The 16016-nt window shown below is 44.0% G+C and overlaps 1 protein-coding gene across 1 annotated transcript in view; it reads left to right on the forward strand.

Moving 5' to 3' along the window:
- Nucleotides 1-16016, forward strand: part of KPNA1 (karyopherin subunit alpha 1) — a 99526-nt gene that overhangs the window by 79700 nt on the left and 3810 nt on the right. The window contains exons 10-12 of the mRNA XM_082246512.1: nucleotides 617-695; nucleotides 8951-9076; nucleotides 12306-12433. Of these exons, the coding sequence (XP_082102638.1) occupies nucleotides 617-695; nucleotides 8951-9076; nucleotides 12306-12433 (333 nt within the window). The remainder of the gene's footprint in view (nucleotides 1-616; nucleotides 696-8950; nucleotides 9077-12305; nucleotides 12434-16016) is intronic.

The following is a 16016-nucleotide window of genomic DNA, read 5'->3' on the forward strand; positions in this document are numbered from 1 at the left end:
AGAGGCAGCGCTGTCTAGCCACGCTAAAGGTGCAAAGCACCAGTCTGCAGCTGCGTGCTCGACAGCTTCCATTCCGATCGCTGGCTTTTTCACTCGTGCAACTGAAGTGACACCGGCTCCCAGATGCGGTGCTTCCATCTCATCCACTGTAAAATAAGGGACCATTTTGAGTGCTGTATCCAGAAACAAAACCCTAACTGCAGAGGGACTGTGGGTGCTAAAGGTGGCTAATTCGCACTACAGTATTCGTACAAGTCTTGTGAAGACACAGGCCAGCTTTTTCACACTATATTCCCAGACAGCAAGATAGCTGCCAGTTATTTAAATAAATATTTCATATTCTACTGTACACTACAAAGCTTGTCATTTATTTTATTAAAAATATGCTGGGTGTAACATGGATTTTCTTCTTATTTAACATGTATACATAGACATTTCATGAAACATTAGGTCATGAATATTTACTTGATGTCATGGAAAAGTCATGGAATTTTATTGGTAAAAATGTGTACGAACCCTGTATAAGATGTAATATATACCATGCGTATATGATTTTTTTTTTTTTTTTTTTGAGGAAGCCAGAGGAACACGCTAACATTTATCTGTGTTTTTCCAGGCACAGCGATTACAAAGTGGTGTCACCGGCTCTGAGAGCAGTTGGGAACATTGTGACCGGAGATGATGTACAGACACAGGTGAGGAATAGATTTTCTTTGTGCAGCGCTCAGACTCGGTCTTTCCCCCGCAGGTCTTTTCTAATTTTATTTTATACTGACGATTCTCTGCCTGATGAAATATCACCTGTGACAGTTGGCCCAGGGGGAGGTGCAGTAAAGTTTTCTTCCAGCTGTTGAAAAATAACAAAGATTTTACAGAATGTTAAAAACAAAGAGTTTTGTAACCGATAGCCATTTTCCCTTTTATGGAACAAGCAAAGATGACTATATATTTGGGTTGCACCGATACTGATATCGGTATCGGTGCCAGTGCCAGTACTGAGTATTTGTGTGAGTACTCGTGTAAATCCTCCCGATACCTGAAAGTAGTTATAAAGCCAGAATGTTTTTTATCTTAATCCGTTCTATGTATTGGGAAAAAAGCCTTCGGAGTGCAGCAGCCCCCCAATACTCACCTGAGCCCATCTCTATCTAGCGATGTCAATGAGTGCCTCAGCCGTCCGGGACTTTCTCTCCTGATTGGCTGAGACACCGCAGCGGGAGCCAATGGCTGCTGTCAATTAAACTCATCCAATCAGGAGAGAGGGCAGCTCCATGTCTGAATGGACACACTGAGCTACAGTGCGGCTCGGTGCCCCCATAGCAAGCTGCTTGCTGTGGGGGCACTGAACGGGGGACAGGCCAGGACAAGCAAAACAAACTGCACAGAGAAAGTAAGCATGGCATGCTTGTTATTTTAACCACATACCGCAAAGTGACGTAGGGGTACGTCGGCTAAATTTGCGGTGTTATACCGGGATGATGCCTCTATCTAGAGGCACCATCCCGGTACCGTGGTTTAGAGCCGACGGTCGGCTTTCCGGCGCCGCTCGATCGTTACGCGGGTTAGCGGGAGGGGACACCCCCACCCCCCACCCGCCGCCGCTCTGCCCGGGTCTCCCGTCCCACCAGGAGACCTGAGCAACCGGTCTCCGATGACGTAACCCGGAGGCGGCGTCCATGACGTCACGTCCGGGTTACTCTGCTGCAAAAGGCGGCAGGTTAAAAAAACTAGTGTATTCAAAAATGCCGTTTTCGGCGTTTTGAATACATGGAAGTGTAGTGGAGGGGTTTGGGGTCTTTTAGACCCTCAATCCCTCAATAAAGAGTACCTGTCACTGCATATTGGTGTCACAAGGGATGTTTACATTGCTTGTGACAGCAATAAAAGTGATCAGATTTTTTTTTTTTTAAAAAAACCTGTGAGAAAGTTAAAAAAAATAAAATAGGAAAAAAAATAAAAATTTAGCTGCCCCCGTCACCGTTCGCTCGCGCACAAAAGAAAACGTATACGGAAGTGGAGCCGCAAATTAAATCGCTGTTCAAACCACACATGTGAGGTATCGCCGCAGTCGCCAGAGCGTGAGCAATAATTTAAAAAAAAAAGAGCTACAGTCTAACTCTAAACTGGTAACCGTTATAAAATTTTAAAGCGTCGCCTATTGAGATTTCTATTGACCGTAGTTTGCCACCATTCCGCAGGTGTGCGCAATTTTAAACCGTAACATGTTGGGTATCTATTGACTTGGCGTGACATCATCTTTCACAATATACAAAAAAATGGGCTAACTTTACTGTTTAGTTTTTTTAAATGCAGTGAAATTGTTAATTTTTTTTAAAAAATGGCGTTTTAAAGACCGCTGCGCAAATACCGCGTGGCAAAAAATATTGAAATGACCGCCATTTTATTCTCCAGAGTCTTTGCTAAAAAATATATATAATGTTTGGGGGTTCTAAGTAGTTTTCTAGGAAAAAATACTGATTTTTAACTTGTAAACAAAAGTGTCCGAAATAGGGCTGGGGCTTAAGAGGTTAATAGAAAATAAAACAAGACTTTGCAATCACTTAAAACCTATACCTTTGTGGTGCAATTTCAGCCCATACAAAATGACTGGCTCAATTCCCATGATTGTCATAGTGACAGCCTGGGTTCACACAGTAGCGGTGCTGGAAACCGCATGTGATTCTGACAGGATTTGCACTGCATTCCTTTTCAGATCGCATGCAATTCTTTGCGTTGCAATTTGAGCCCATTCATTTTGTATTGGCTCAAATCGCACCGCAAAGATATCCATGACTGCTTGGCCCGAAAGTATCGGTACTTGTACTCGCCGGCAAAAAAAAACGGTATCAGTTCATCCCTACCATATATGCTTCACTGGCAGAGAAGGATATAACTGGACTGATTGGGGTAAGGTGTTCCAGAGGATGAGAGAGCCTCTATAGAAGTCCTAGAGGTGATGGTTTAGGGGGCATTAACTGGGGCTCCTGACAGCGCCAAAGGGCCACATACAGGTACTCTTCCCCACTTCCGGGATACGGCCCCGCAGCGCTGTCCCTCGGATGTTTGGTCCCCTCCTCCATCCCCCGCCGCCAAGCCAATAGGAATGCGCAGCGCACTTCGCGCATGCGCAGTAGAGATCCGACTATGAAGACGCAAGGCTTCACTGCCGGGTTCCCTTACCGCCAATGGCGGCGGCAGCACCCGACAGCCGATGGAAACATCGGTTTCTGTGCCGACATCGCTGGACTCCAGGACAGGTAAGTGTCCTAATATTAAGTCAGCAGCTACAGTATGTGTACAGTATGTGTAGCTGCTGACTTTTAATTTTTGGAGGGGGCTGGAACTCCGCTTTAAAAATGACCTTTTGTGGAAAATTACCTTTTGTGACTTACCCCCTATGGAGGGTATCCATGACTGTCTTCTGGACAACTGTCAATACAGCAGTTTTCCCCATAATTGTGTAACCTACTGAACCAGATTAAGAGACCATTTAAAGGCTCAGGAAACCTTTACAGGTATTATAAATGAATTCACTGATTAGAGCAGTGTTAATTTTGGCATAGGATTTTGTTTTATTCTTAGTCTTTTAACAAAAATGCCATTTTAGTTTTAGTTCCATTGTAGTCATCTGCAGTTATTTTAGTTTTAGTCTTATTTTAGTCGACTAAAATCTCCAGTACATTTTAGTCAAAATAAAATAAAATCGATTGGGTTTAGTTAAACTGTATTGCATTATTTAGGCATTTCTATAGAATTTCCAAACTCATTATATACTCCTGGAGTTAAAAAATGTTATTTATGGTATTAAGGTTTGAACAAACTCACAGGTACAGTACAGATTTAGCCACTGTGGACGGTCTGAGGAGGCCTGTAATGCTGCACAGTACTCTGCCCAGTACTCTGCACAGTGCTCTGGACGGTGGTCTGAGGAGGCCTGTAATGCTGCACAGTGCTTTGGGCAGAAGTCTGAGGAGGCCTGTAATGCTACACAGTGCTCTGGACGTTGGTCTGAGGAGGCCTGTAATGCTGCACAGTACTCTGCCCAGTACTCTGCACAGTGCTCTGGACGGTGGTCTGAGGAGGCCTGTAATGCTGCACAGTGCTTTGGGCAGAAGTCTGAGGAGGCCTGTAATGCTCCACAGTGCTCTGGACGGTGGTCTGAGGAGGCCTGTAATGCTGCACAGTGCTTTGGACAGGGGTCTGAGGAGGCCTGTAATGCATACAGTGCTCTGGATGGTGGTCTGAGGAAGCCTGTAATGCATACAGTGCTCTGGACAGTGGTCTGAGGATGCCTGTAATGCTGCAAAGTGCTCTGGACAGTGGTCTGAGGATGCCTGTAATGCTATAGAGTTCTCTGGACGGTGGTCTGAGGAGGCCTGTAATGCTGCACAGTGTTCTGGATGGAGGTCTGAGGAGGTCTGTAATGCATACAGTGCTCTGGATGGTGGTCTGAGGAGGCCTGTAATCCTGCAAAGTGCTCTGGACGGTGGTCTGAGAAGGCCTGTAATGCTACACAGTGCTCAGGACGGTGGTCTTAGGAGGCCTGTAATACTGCACAGTGCTCTGGACATGGACAGGCTGAAGAGAAGGCCTGTAATGTATTGCCATAGTATTCTGGACAGTGGTCTGAGAAGGCCTGTAATGCTATAGAGTTCTCTGGACGGTGGTCTGAGGAGGCCTGTAATGCTGCACAGTGGTCTGAGGCGGCCTGTAATGCTACACAGTGCTCAGGACGGTGGCCTTAGGAGGCCTGTAATACTGCACAGTGCTCTGGACATGGACAGGCTGAAGAGAAGGCCTGTAATGCACAGTGCTGCTCTGGACGGTCGTCTGAGGACTCGGAGGCCTGTAATGCACAGTGCTGCTCTGGACGGTCGTCTGAGGAGAACTGGAAGTTTTACGAATGTAAACGTCCCTGCCTCACAGTTTCGTTTTGTGTTCGTTAGTTAATGAAAACTTAATTGATTTTTGTCGTAGTTTTTGTCAGTGGAGGAAAATGTGCTATACTTTTCGTTTTCGTCACCGTAAAAAGGCAGCTTACGAAAATTTTGACAAATTTTTTCGTTGACTAAATTAACACTGGATTAGTGTGACACCATGAGCCTACAATATTGAACTTTTTCACAATATTCTAATTTTCTGAGATACTGAATTTTGGGGTGTCACTAACTGTAAGCCATAATCATCAAAAATAAAAGAAAGAAATGCGCGAAATATATCACTCTGTGTGTAACACATCTATATAAAATATAGGAGTTTCACTTTTTGAATTTAATTACTGTAATAAATAAACTTTTTGATATTCAAATTTTATGAGATGCTCCTGTATAACACTCAGTATATGACAAAAGACTGTCCTTGACTTCAGATATTTTATTGAAGATGGTGTAGCACTGCCCCCTTGAGGGCTGCTGAATTCCTCACCTTTTCGGGTCCCTCTGGGTTACCGTTAGCAACTGAACTGCATGCAAACACTTAACACTTTCCTTTCCAGCTCAGTCTAGGGGTTTTGGTTGTTTTTGTTTTATTTTAAATAGGGATGGGAGAAAGGAAGAGTAGGATACTCCGGAACTTGAACTATTCACAATTCTGAGGACATATATCTGAAGATGCAGTAAGGCTGCAAATTTCACCATGTCACTAGATGAATTGTAGATACTGAGTCTCTGAACAAAAGAATTGCTTAGCATTTATCGTCAGAGTACTCGCCTAGCACCCCCTTTCACTGCACCAGCTGACACCCGTCCTTTGACTACTCTACTCTGGGGTGGCCCCCTTCCTGGTCTGGCCCTTAGATACAATCCCCTGTACTCACAATACAATACTCTCCAGTGTCTCAACCCCTCTAGTCATCTCTCCTGGACCTCTGGGTTCAGCTCCTTCCTTCTGGCTCACCAGGCCAACTGCCTGTTACCATACACCAACCACTGCAGAAGAAGAGGCAGCCGCCACCCTCCTTCCGGGACTCTGCTCACCAGCCAAACACCCCAAGCACATGTTCTCCTGGCTTTTATACCACACCCGACAATGCACCAAGACTACCAGTCTGTGCCAATCACTGGGGCTGTATCAAAGCCTGTGTACCCATTGGTCAGGTTTCCTCCACTGTCCAACATGCCTCCTTATTGGACCAGTGTGAAACACTTCCCAGACGAGATGAATTACACACTGAGCACCATGAGCAGACCTAATTTATAGATCCTGCTCCTTGTTAAGCAAAGAGCCATAAAGATTTTGCCTGCTGCTCCTCTGATAGGCAGACAGAGCCAAAACGATACTCTTTACTTAGCACCTACCTAGGAGGGTGCTACAATGGTCAAAGACGTTCAACATGTGTGGTTGGCAACTGAATAGGCATTACAAGAGATGGAGACCTGGACATTCTATATGAAACTGCTAGAGACCGCTGCCTCTTTATAAGTGAATGCTTACATTGGGGCCACACTGCAAGTTCCAGAGGGCAATGGAAGCGATCTCTCTGCCTCACCTCACCGTCTATAGGTAGAGATCGCGGGTTCATAATGTCAAACGAATTTGACGCCCTTTTTTTCCCACAAACAGAGCTTTCTTTTGGTGATATTTGATCACCTGTGCGATTTTTACTTTTTGCGCTATAAACAAAAAAAGAGCGTAAATTTTGCAAAAACAACAATATTTTTCACATCTTTTTGTATGAAGTCCCCCCCCCCCAATGTAAATAGCAACATTTTTTAACATTTTTGGCCAATTTGTTTTCTGCTACATATGTTTGGTAAAAAAAATCACAAAAAGCTTATTTTGATTGGTTTGTGCAAAAGTTATTGCTTTTACTAACTAAGGGAAAAATTTCTGTCATTTTTGGTGTTTTTTTTTTAACGTGTAATGGCAGCGATCTGCGATTTTTATTTATTTATTTTTTTTTTTTTTGCGGTACTGCGACATTGCGGCGGACAGATCGGACCCTTGACTGACATTTTTGACACTTTTGGGGTTACCAGTGACATTACTGCAGTAATCAGTGCTATACATATGCACTGTTACTGCAAAATGACACTGGTAGTGAAGGGGTTAACTTTATTGGGAAGGAGGGGTTAAGTGTGTCCCTAGGGGCGTCATTCTTACTTTGATTGGCTGTGGCTTGAGGTGTAGGAACAATGATCAACGGTCCTACATAGTAGAACCGTATGATCACTGTTTCTACACAGGGGAGAATGACAGGCGGCTTGTTTACATCAGCCGCCTGCCTTTCTCCCTCTGCACCGACGATCGGCGAGTGACCGGCGGACATCGGGTCCGCCGGTCACACGCACGGACTTGCTAGGGAACGAGCCGGGACGGGAGCGTGCCTCCGCGGGCGCGCGCTCGCTCGCTCGCCCGCTATTGGCTCCCAAGCAAGTGACAGGCGAGTGACGTATGTATACGTCACTTTGCCTGGCCGGGGCTGACTGCCGATATATTGAGGGCCGATCTGCACTTTCACCGATACATCAGAATCGGCCACCAAGGTGACCGATATTTCAGAAAGTTCATGTACCGGAGTGATGACTGCAGCTATGGCGCTTTTCCACTGCATAGAACCGTACCGGCTCGGCGCGCTTTTGTGCTTTTCCACTGCGGTACCACATGGTATAGGGTCGGAACAGTTCGGTACGGTACGGTATAGGTTTGCTTTTCCGCTGCATGGAACCGAACGGTACGGTACGGCTCTGAAAAAACAGTACCTACTCGATTGTGGTTCCAACAGGTACCAAACTGGTACCATATCCCACAATCCTTTGCATGCAGTCACTACTAGCCACTGATTGGTCAGAGAATCCCACCCACCCCGTTGTTATCCCACCCACTTAACTTTAGTACTACTTTAGTGGAAAAGCAAACCTATACCATACCGTACCGACACTATACCATGCGGTACCGCAGTGGAAAAGCAAACCGGGCCAAGCAGGGCCGAGTAGAGCCGAGCCGGTACTAGCCGGTACTTGCAGTGGAAAAGTGCCACTAGAGGCATCACCCCGGTACCGGTGTCCATAGCCGATGGTCGGCTGTCTTGTAATGACAACCAATGCGTCTGGGAAGCTGCTTGGCTGTCATTACAAGGAGCGGGAGGGGACAACCCCCCTCCCGCCGCCTTCCGCGGCTCGCCTGGGTCTCCCGTCCCACCGGGAGACCGGGGCAACCAGCCTGCACGACCACTGAAGACCCGATCAAAGCCACATTCGGCTCTGATCGGGTCTCCATGCAAAAACCCGGAAGTGATGTCATGACATCACTTCCGGGTACTCAGCGCCAAATTTAAAAAAAAATGACAGCATTCAAAACAGCCAAACTTGGCATTTTGAATGCTTTTAAGTGCAGAGGAGGGGTTTGGGGTCTTTTAGACCCCCAGATTCCTCCACAAGAGTACCTGTCAAAGAAAAAATATAGATACCGATGACCAAAATATCAGTATCGGCAATGAAAAAACGATATTGGTCGATCACTAAATATATACATATATATATCTATTAATTTTAAACAAAAAAAAAAAAAAGGGAAAGGTGTGTCTCGGAGTGTCTTGGTAATAGCAAAGATGTGGAATTAAATAGGTTGGAAAGGTAAGTATATTGCCTCTTCAGCATACAAAGCACCTCTCTGCTGACAGGGCCACTTTAGAGAAAATAGAACGGTAGTATCAGCAGCCACTGTCTGTCCTCTAGTTGTGGTCATTGTGTTCCATCTGACTTCATAGCCTATGTGATTTTCAAATTATTCGCCTTTGCTTAGGGAAAAATATTGAACTTCTATGGAGTAGATCATTCAAAACTCTGGCAAGTGCAGTTTTTTGTATGTGTAGCCTAAAGGACCCCCCCTCTTCTCCAGCATCTACAAAACATTGAAGTATAACAGTAGAGTGGGCTGACCATTTAACACGCAGTCATTGTGAATGCCTTGTGCTTTATTCATCTCTAATTTTTCTCTCTCTTGTTCCCAGGTTATTCTGAACTGCTCGGCACTGCAGAGTTTGCTGCACCTTCTCAGCAGCCCAAAAGAGTCCATAAAGAAGGAGGCGTGCTGGACGATATCCAACATCACCGCAGGCAACAGGGCGCAGATCCAGGTGAGTTAAAAAGATGCTTAGGTTTTTTTTGTTTTAATTACCTTCTTATCTTTCTTATGCTTTTTAATCACTTCAATACCGCGCCATAGCAGAAAGACGGCTAAAGCACATCTCTCTTGTTTTGGGAGGACGTGCTTCCAGAATACATCCTCTGCGTGGCCCCTGGGGCACGCATCGGGTGTGCTTTGTGACCAATGTGTCCTTTTGGACACAGCTGATCACAGATCGCGGTAAAGGGCCTTTACCATGGCATTAGCTTTGTCCAATCACAGCTGATCACACGTACACAAGCTTGCAGGTTATCAGCATTCCTTTCCTCGCACTGTCACAGCATGAGAAAAGGAGAGCCGATAACGGCGGCAAGTCTGACAGGGCAGATGTATATTGATAATCAGGGCAGTGATCATCACTTCCCCAAATATCAATGCAACCTATCAGTACCCATCCATGCAGCCCCACCAGTACCCATCCATGCAGCCCCACCAGTACCCATCCATGCAGCCCCACCAGTACCCATCCATGCAGCCCCACCAGTACCCATTAGTGCAGCCTTACCAGTGCACACCAGTGAAGAAGAAAAATTATTTATTTGCAAAATGTTCTAACCGAAACTAAGGAAAACATTTGTTTTTTTTTCTTTTTCAAATTTGTTGGTATTTTTTTGTTTATTTAGCAAAAAATTAAAAACCCCAGTAGTGAGTAAATACCACCAAAGAAAAGTTCTATCTGTTTAAAAAAAAAAAATGATAAAAATGTATATAACCACTTGCCGACCGCCGCACGACTATATAGTGCGGCAGTCAGCCCTCTACAGGCAAAGTGACGTATGGGGCGAGCGCGCGCCACCGGCGGCGCGCTCCCGCCCCTGCTCGTTCCCTGCATAGCCAGCGCGTGTGACCGGCGGCTCCGATGTCCACCGGCCACTCGCCCATCTCCCTCAGGAGAGGGAGAAAGACAGACGGCTGACATTAACACATCTGTCATTCTCTTTGAAGTAATGACAGAGGCTATGTGATCCTGCTATGTAGGATCGTATGTCTCTGTGATTACTTCACTAGCCACGCCCCCTAACAGTTAGAATCACGCCCCTAGGGAAACACTTAACCCCTTGATCACCGTAAAGTTAACCCCTTCCCTGCCAGTGTCATTTTTACAGTAACTGCATATTTATGGCACTGATTACTGTAGTAATGTCACTGGTACTCCCAAAAATGTCAGTCAGGGGTCCGATCTGTCCGCCGCAATGTCGCAGTCTCGCAAAAAAAAAAAAAATCGCAGATCGCCGCCATTATTAGTTTAAAAAAAAAACAATAAAAATTACATAAGTCTTTCCCGTAGTTAGTAAATGCAATAACTTTCGCGCAAACCAATCAAAATACACTTACTGCAATTTTTTTTACTAAAAATTTGTAGCAGAAAACAAATTGGCCTAAAATGTTAAAAAAAATTGGATTTTTACATTTTTTTTTGAGGATTTCATATAAAAAAAATTTGAAAAATATTGTTATTTTTTCAAAATTGTTGCTCTTTTTTTGTTTATAGCGCAAAAAATAAAAAGCGCACAGGTGATCAAATACCACCAAAAGAAAGCTCTATTTATGGGGAAAAAAAGGACGTCAATTTCATTTGGGTACAGCGTCGCACGACAGCGCAATTGTCCGTTAAAGTCACGCAGTGCCGAATCGCAAAAATAGGGCCTGGTCTTTGAGCAGCCAAATCCTCCGGGGCTTAAGTGGTAATGTACAGTTTTGCTTGACCGTGCAATTATCATTCAAGGTGCAACAGTGCTGAAAGTTGGCCTGGATAGGAAGGAAGGCGGAGAAAGTGCCTAATATTGAAGTGGTTAAATTGCATCGTTCGTTATGACTGCCTCCTGTGATCACGCTGGCTGCTGGGCGGGGGTGGCGTGCTCTGTGTTCAGTGTCCTCCAGACACTGCCCAACTCAGATTGAGGTAAAGAGCCAATCAGCAGCCTTTTACCATGTGACCAGCTGTATCCAATCACTCATCACGATGTTAATAGAAGCCGGTTACCGACTCTCTTCACCGATCCTTCTCACGCTATCAGCGTGTGGAGGAGAGAAGAAAAGAGCTAATAATCCACTTCTGCCAATCTGTGCCCACCACTTCTGCCAATCTGTGCCCACCACTGCTGCAAATCTGTGCCCACCACTGCTGCCAATCTGTGCCCACCACTGTCTCCTCCTCAATATTACCTATCAGTGTCGCCTACCAGTGCCCATCAATGTTGCCTACTACTGCTCATCGGTGTCACCAATCAGTGCAGCCTATCAGTGCCCTTCAATGCCTTCTCATCAGTGCAGCCTATCATTGCCTATTAGTGCTGTCCCATCAGCGCACATCAGTGAAGGAGAAAAAAGTTGTTGTTTTTTTCCAAGATTTTTGATCTTTATTTAGCTAAGTATTAAAAACCCAGTGGTGATTAAATACCACCAAAAAGCTCTATTTATGTAAAAAAAAAAAATTGTGTTTGGATACAGAATTACATGACTGCACATTCAAAGTGTGACAGTGCTGAAAGCTGAAAATTGGCCTGGTTCGGAGGGGGGTGAAAGTCCCCAGTGGGTAGGTGGTTAAATTTAAATATTTTATATGTAAAACATTCCAGGAAAAGAACGCTCAGCTGTGCAAGTGCAGAATACACACACAGCTGAATGATTCGAGGGATGTGCAAACCTCCTTCCCTTTCCTTGCATTTTCTTGGCACTGATAGGACCGCCATGGTCAGTTTATATGGGCTGCCAGTAGGCACCCCCAAGCTTTATTACAAATCAGAGATTTTTTTTTTCCAATTTGAGCATAGCTCAATAAAATTCAGTCACTTCCACCTCCAAAAAAAAAGGCAGGTCAGGGTTTTAAACTCTTCTGACATCCATGTTTCCGGCAGACTCGAAGCTCTATCCCTGGACTTTGACTCCACTTCCTGTGAACTCAGGGAGTTAGGGCTCCTCCCTTTTTTGTTGGACTCACAGGTGATTGCTGCAGGTAGCAGCGCCATGTCATTATGTGGTGCTTAGCAGCAGCGGTCCTGTGATGACATAAGACCCAGCAAAAGACAACCGAATATAAAAGGTAATTATATATATATATATTTTTTATTTTCTGTTTTTAGATGTACAGTAGGTATTGTGTTGGAGACAGAGAATGGTGGGCTCAATGGGCGACGATATTAGCAAGCCTCGTGTAAATTTGTATTGTTTTCTTACAGACGGTGATCGACGCTGAGATATTCCCGGCTCTCATAAACATCTTACAGACGGCGGAGTTCAGAACAAGGAAGGAGGCTGCATGGGCCATCACAAATGCCACTTCCGGGGGGTCAGCAGAGCAGATCAAGTAAGTGTTATCGCCAATGGAAAATAACGAATTTATGGTGCTTACCACTCAGTCTGTAGATTAACCACTTTCCCCTGCGTGGATGTCATATGATCTCCTGGACTTTGAGTGAAGATATCTGGATGACGGTGGCAGCTACAGGCATCATCCAGATAGATTTTTTTTTTTTAGGGGGGGGGGTCTGGCAATTTCCCTGTGTTGTAAAGCCATTCTAGTGACTAATTAGCCAGATTGCATTTACAGGCACCAGGAGGAGACCTCTCCTCCTGGTTTACCATGGAGCTGGCCGTGGACCAGATGGTCCCAGGCCATCTCTCTGACCCTAGGAGTGCAGGAGCGACTTCCGGCTCTGGCAGATGTAAATACTGCCAGTTTTTTTGCTGGAAAGCCTGAGATCATTTCTTTTTTTTTTCTTTTTTTTGAGCACTTCCTTTTTAGCATAGAGGAGAGATGTGGGGTCTTATAGACCCCATATCTCTCCAAAAAAGGACCTGTCATGTTTTATTCCTATAACAAGGGATGTTTACATTCCTTGTAATAGGAATTAAAGTGATCAAAAAATTAAGGAGAAAGGGCTCTTTCACACGGCCGCTCAGTTTTTTATCTCCGCTGCGGCACTTTTTTTTTTCACGGACACGGATGACACTTGTGTCATCCGCTCTGTATGTCCGCATATCATCCCATCCGTTTGCGGATGATATACGGACATAATGTAAGTCTATGGGGATTGTGGATGTCAGCGGATGACACCGCTGACATCCGATTTTGCATCAGTTCCGTTTTTTTAACGGAGGAAAAATAGGGTTCTGTTGCATTCCAAAAAACGGAACCGAACTGAAAGGACACAAATCAGATGTGAGCGGATGGTCATCCGCTGACATCCGCAATCCCCATAGACATTCATTATGTCCGTATATCACCCCCAAACGGATGGGGTGATGTACGAACACACGGAGCGTCCGTGTGAAAGAGCCCAAAGTGTAAAAAATAAAATGTAAATTTTTTTTAAAGCACCCTGGTCCCCTTGCGCTAGCACGCAGAAATGAACGCATATGTAGGTCACGCCCACATATGTAAATGGCGTTCAAACCACACATGTGATGTATCACTGCGATTGTTATAGCAGAAGCAATAATTCTAGCGCTAGACCTCCTCTGTAACTCCTAACTGGTAACCTGTAAAAAATTTTAAAGCATTGTCTATAGAAATTTTTAAGTACCGTAGTTTGCCGCCATTCCACAAGTGTGCACAATTTTAAAACGTGACATGTTTGGTATCCATTTACTCATAGTAACATCATCCTTTATATTTTACCAAAACATTGCGTTATATATTGTCCTTTTTTTGCATTAAAATTTATTAAAGTATTTATTTATTTTTTATTGTGTTTAAAAAAACTGCTGCTTAAAAACCACGTGACATAAAATATTGCAACCTCCATTTTATTCTCTAGGGTCTCTGCTAAAAATATTTATATATATATATATATATATATATATATATATATATATATATATATATATATATATATATATATACAGTGCCTTGCGAAAGTATTTGGTCCCCTTGAACTTTGCAAACTTTTGCCACATTTCAGGCTTCAAACATAAAGATATAAAACTTTAATTTTTTGTGAAGAATCAGCAACAAGTGGGACACAATCATGAAGTGGAACGAAATTTATTGGATATTTCAAACTTTTTTAACAAATAAAAAACTGAAAAATTGGGTGTGCAAAATTATTCAGCCCCTTTACTTTCAGTGCAGCAAACTCTCTCCAGAAGTTCAGTGAGGATCTCTGAATAATCCAATCTTGACCTAAATGACTAATGATGATAAATAAAATCCACCTGTGTGTAATCAAGTCTCCGTATAAATGCGCATGCACTGTGATAGTCTCAGAGGTCCGTATAAAGCGCAGAGAGCGTCATGAAGAACAAGGAACACACCAGGCAGGTCCGAGATACTGTTGTGGAGAAGTTTAAAGCCGGATTTGGATACAAAAAGATTTCCCAAGCTTTAAACATCCCAAGGAGCACTGTGCAAGCGATAATATTGAAATGGAAGGAGTATCAGACCACTGCAAATCTACGAAGACCTGGCCGTCCCTCTAAACTTTCAGCTCATACAAGGAGAAGACTGATCAGAGATGCAGCCAAGAGGCCCATGATCACTCTGGATGAACTGCAGAGATCTACAGCTGAGGTGGGAGACTCTGTCCATAGGACAACAATCAGTCGTATACTGCACAAATCTGGCCTTTATGGAAGAGTGGCAAGAAGAAAGCCATTTCTTAAAGATATCCATAAAAAGTGTCGTTTAAAGTTTGCCACAAGCCACCTGGGAGACACCAAACATGTGGAAGAAGGTGCTCTGGTCAGATGAAACCAAAATCAAACTTTTTGGCAACAATGCAAAACGTTATGTTTGGCGTAAAAGCAACACAGCTCATCACCCTGAACACACCATCCCCACTGTCAAACATGGTGGTGGCAGCATCATGGTTTGGGCCTGCTTTTCTTCAGCAGGGACAGGGAAGATGGTTAAAATTGATGGGAAGATGGATGGAGCCAAATACAGGACCATTCTGGAAGAAAACCTGATGGAGTCTGCAAAAGACCTGAGACTGGGACGGAGATTTGTCTTCCAACAAGACAATGATCCAAAACATAAAGCAAAATCTACAATGGAATGGTTCACAAATAAACATATCCAGGTGTTAGAATGGCCAAATCAAAGTCCAGACCTGAATCCAATCGAGAATCTGTGGAAAGAACTGAAAACTGCTGTTCACAAACGCTCTCCATCCAACCTCACTGAGCTCGAGCTGTTTTACAAGGAGGAATGAGCAAACATTTCAGTCTCTCGATGTGCAAAACTGATAGAGACATACCCCAAGCGACTTACAGCTGTAATCGCAGCAAAAGGTGGCGGTACACAGTATTAACTTAAGGGGGCTGAATAATTTTGCACACCCAATTTTTCAGTTTTTTATTTGTTAAAGTTTGAAATATCCAATAAATTTTGTTCCACTTCATGATTGTGTCCCATTTGTTGATTCTTCACAAAAAATTACAGTTTTACAGTGGGTACGGAAAGTATTCAGACCCCCTTAAATTTTTCACTCTTTGTTATATTGCAGCCATTTGCTAAAATCATTTAAGTTCATTCTTCTTCCTCATGAATGTACACATAGCACCCCATACTGACAGAAAAACATAGAATTGTTGACATTGTTGCAGATTTATTAAAAAAGAAAAACTGAAATATCACATGGTCCTAAGTATTCAGACCCTTTGCTCAGTATTTAGTAGAAGCCCCCTTTTGATCTAATACAGCCAGGAGTCTTTTTGGGAAAGATGCAACAAGTCTTTCACACCTAGATTTGGGGATCCTCTGCCATTCCTCCTTGCAGATCCTCTCCAGTTCTGTCAGGTTGGATGGTAAACGTTGGTGGACAGCCATTTGTAGGTCTCTCCAGAGATGCTCAATTGGCTTTAAGTCAGGGCTCTGGCTGGGCCATTCAAGAACAGTCACGGAGTTGTTGTGAAGCCACTCCTTCATTATTTTAGCTGTGTGCTTA

The sequence above is a fragment of the Pelophylax lessonae genome, assembly GCF_965119305.1.
Source record: "Pelophylax lessonae genome assembly, chromosome: 2".
Lineage (NCBI taxonomy): Eukaryota > Metazoa > Chordata > Amphibia > Anura > Ranidae > Pelophylax > Pelophylax lessonae.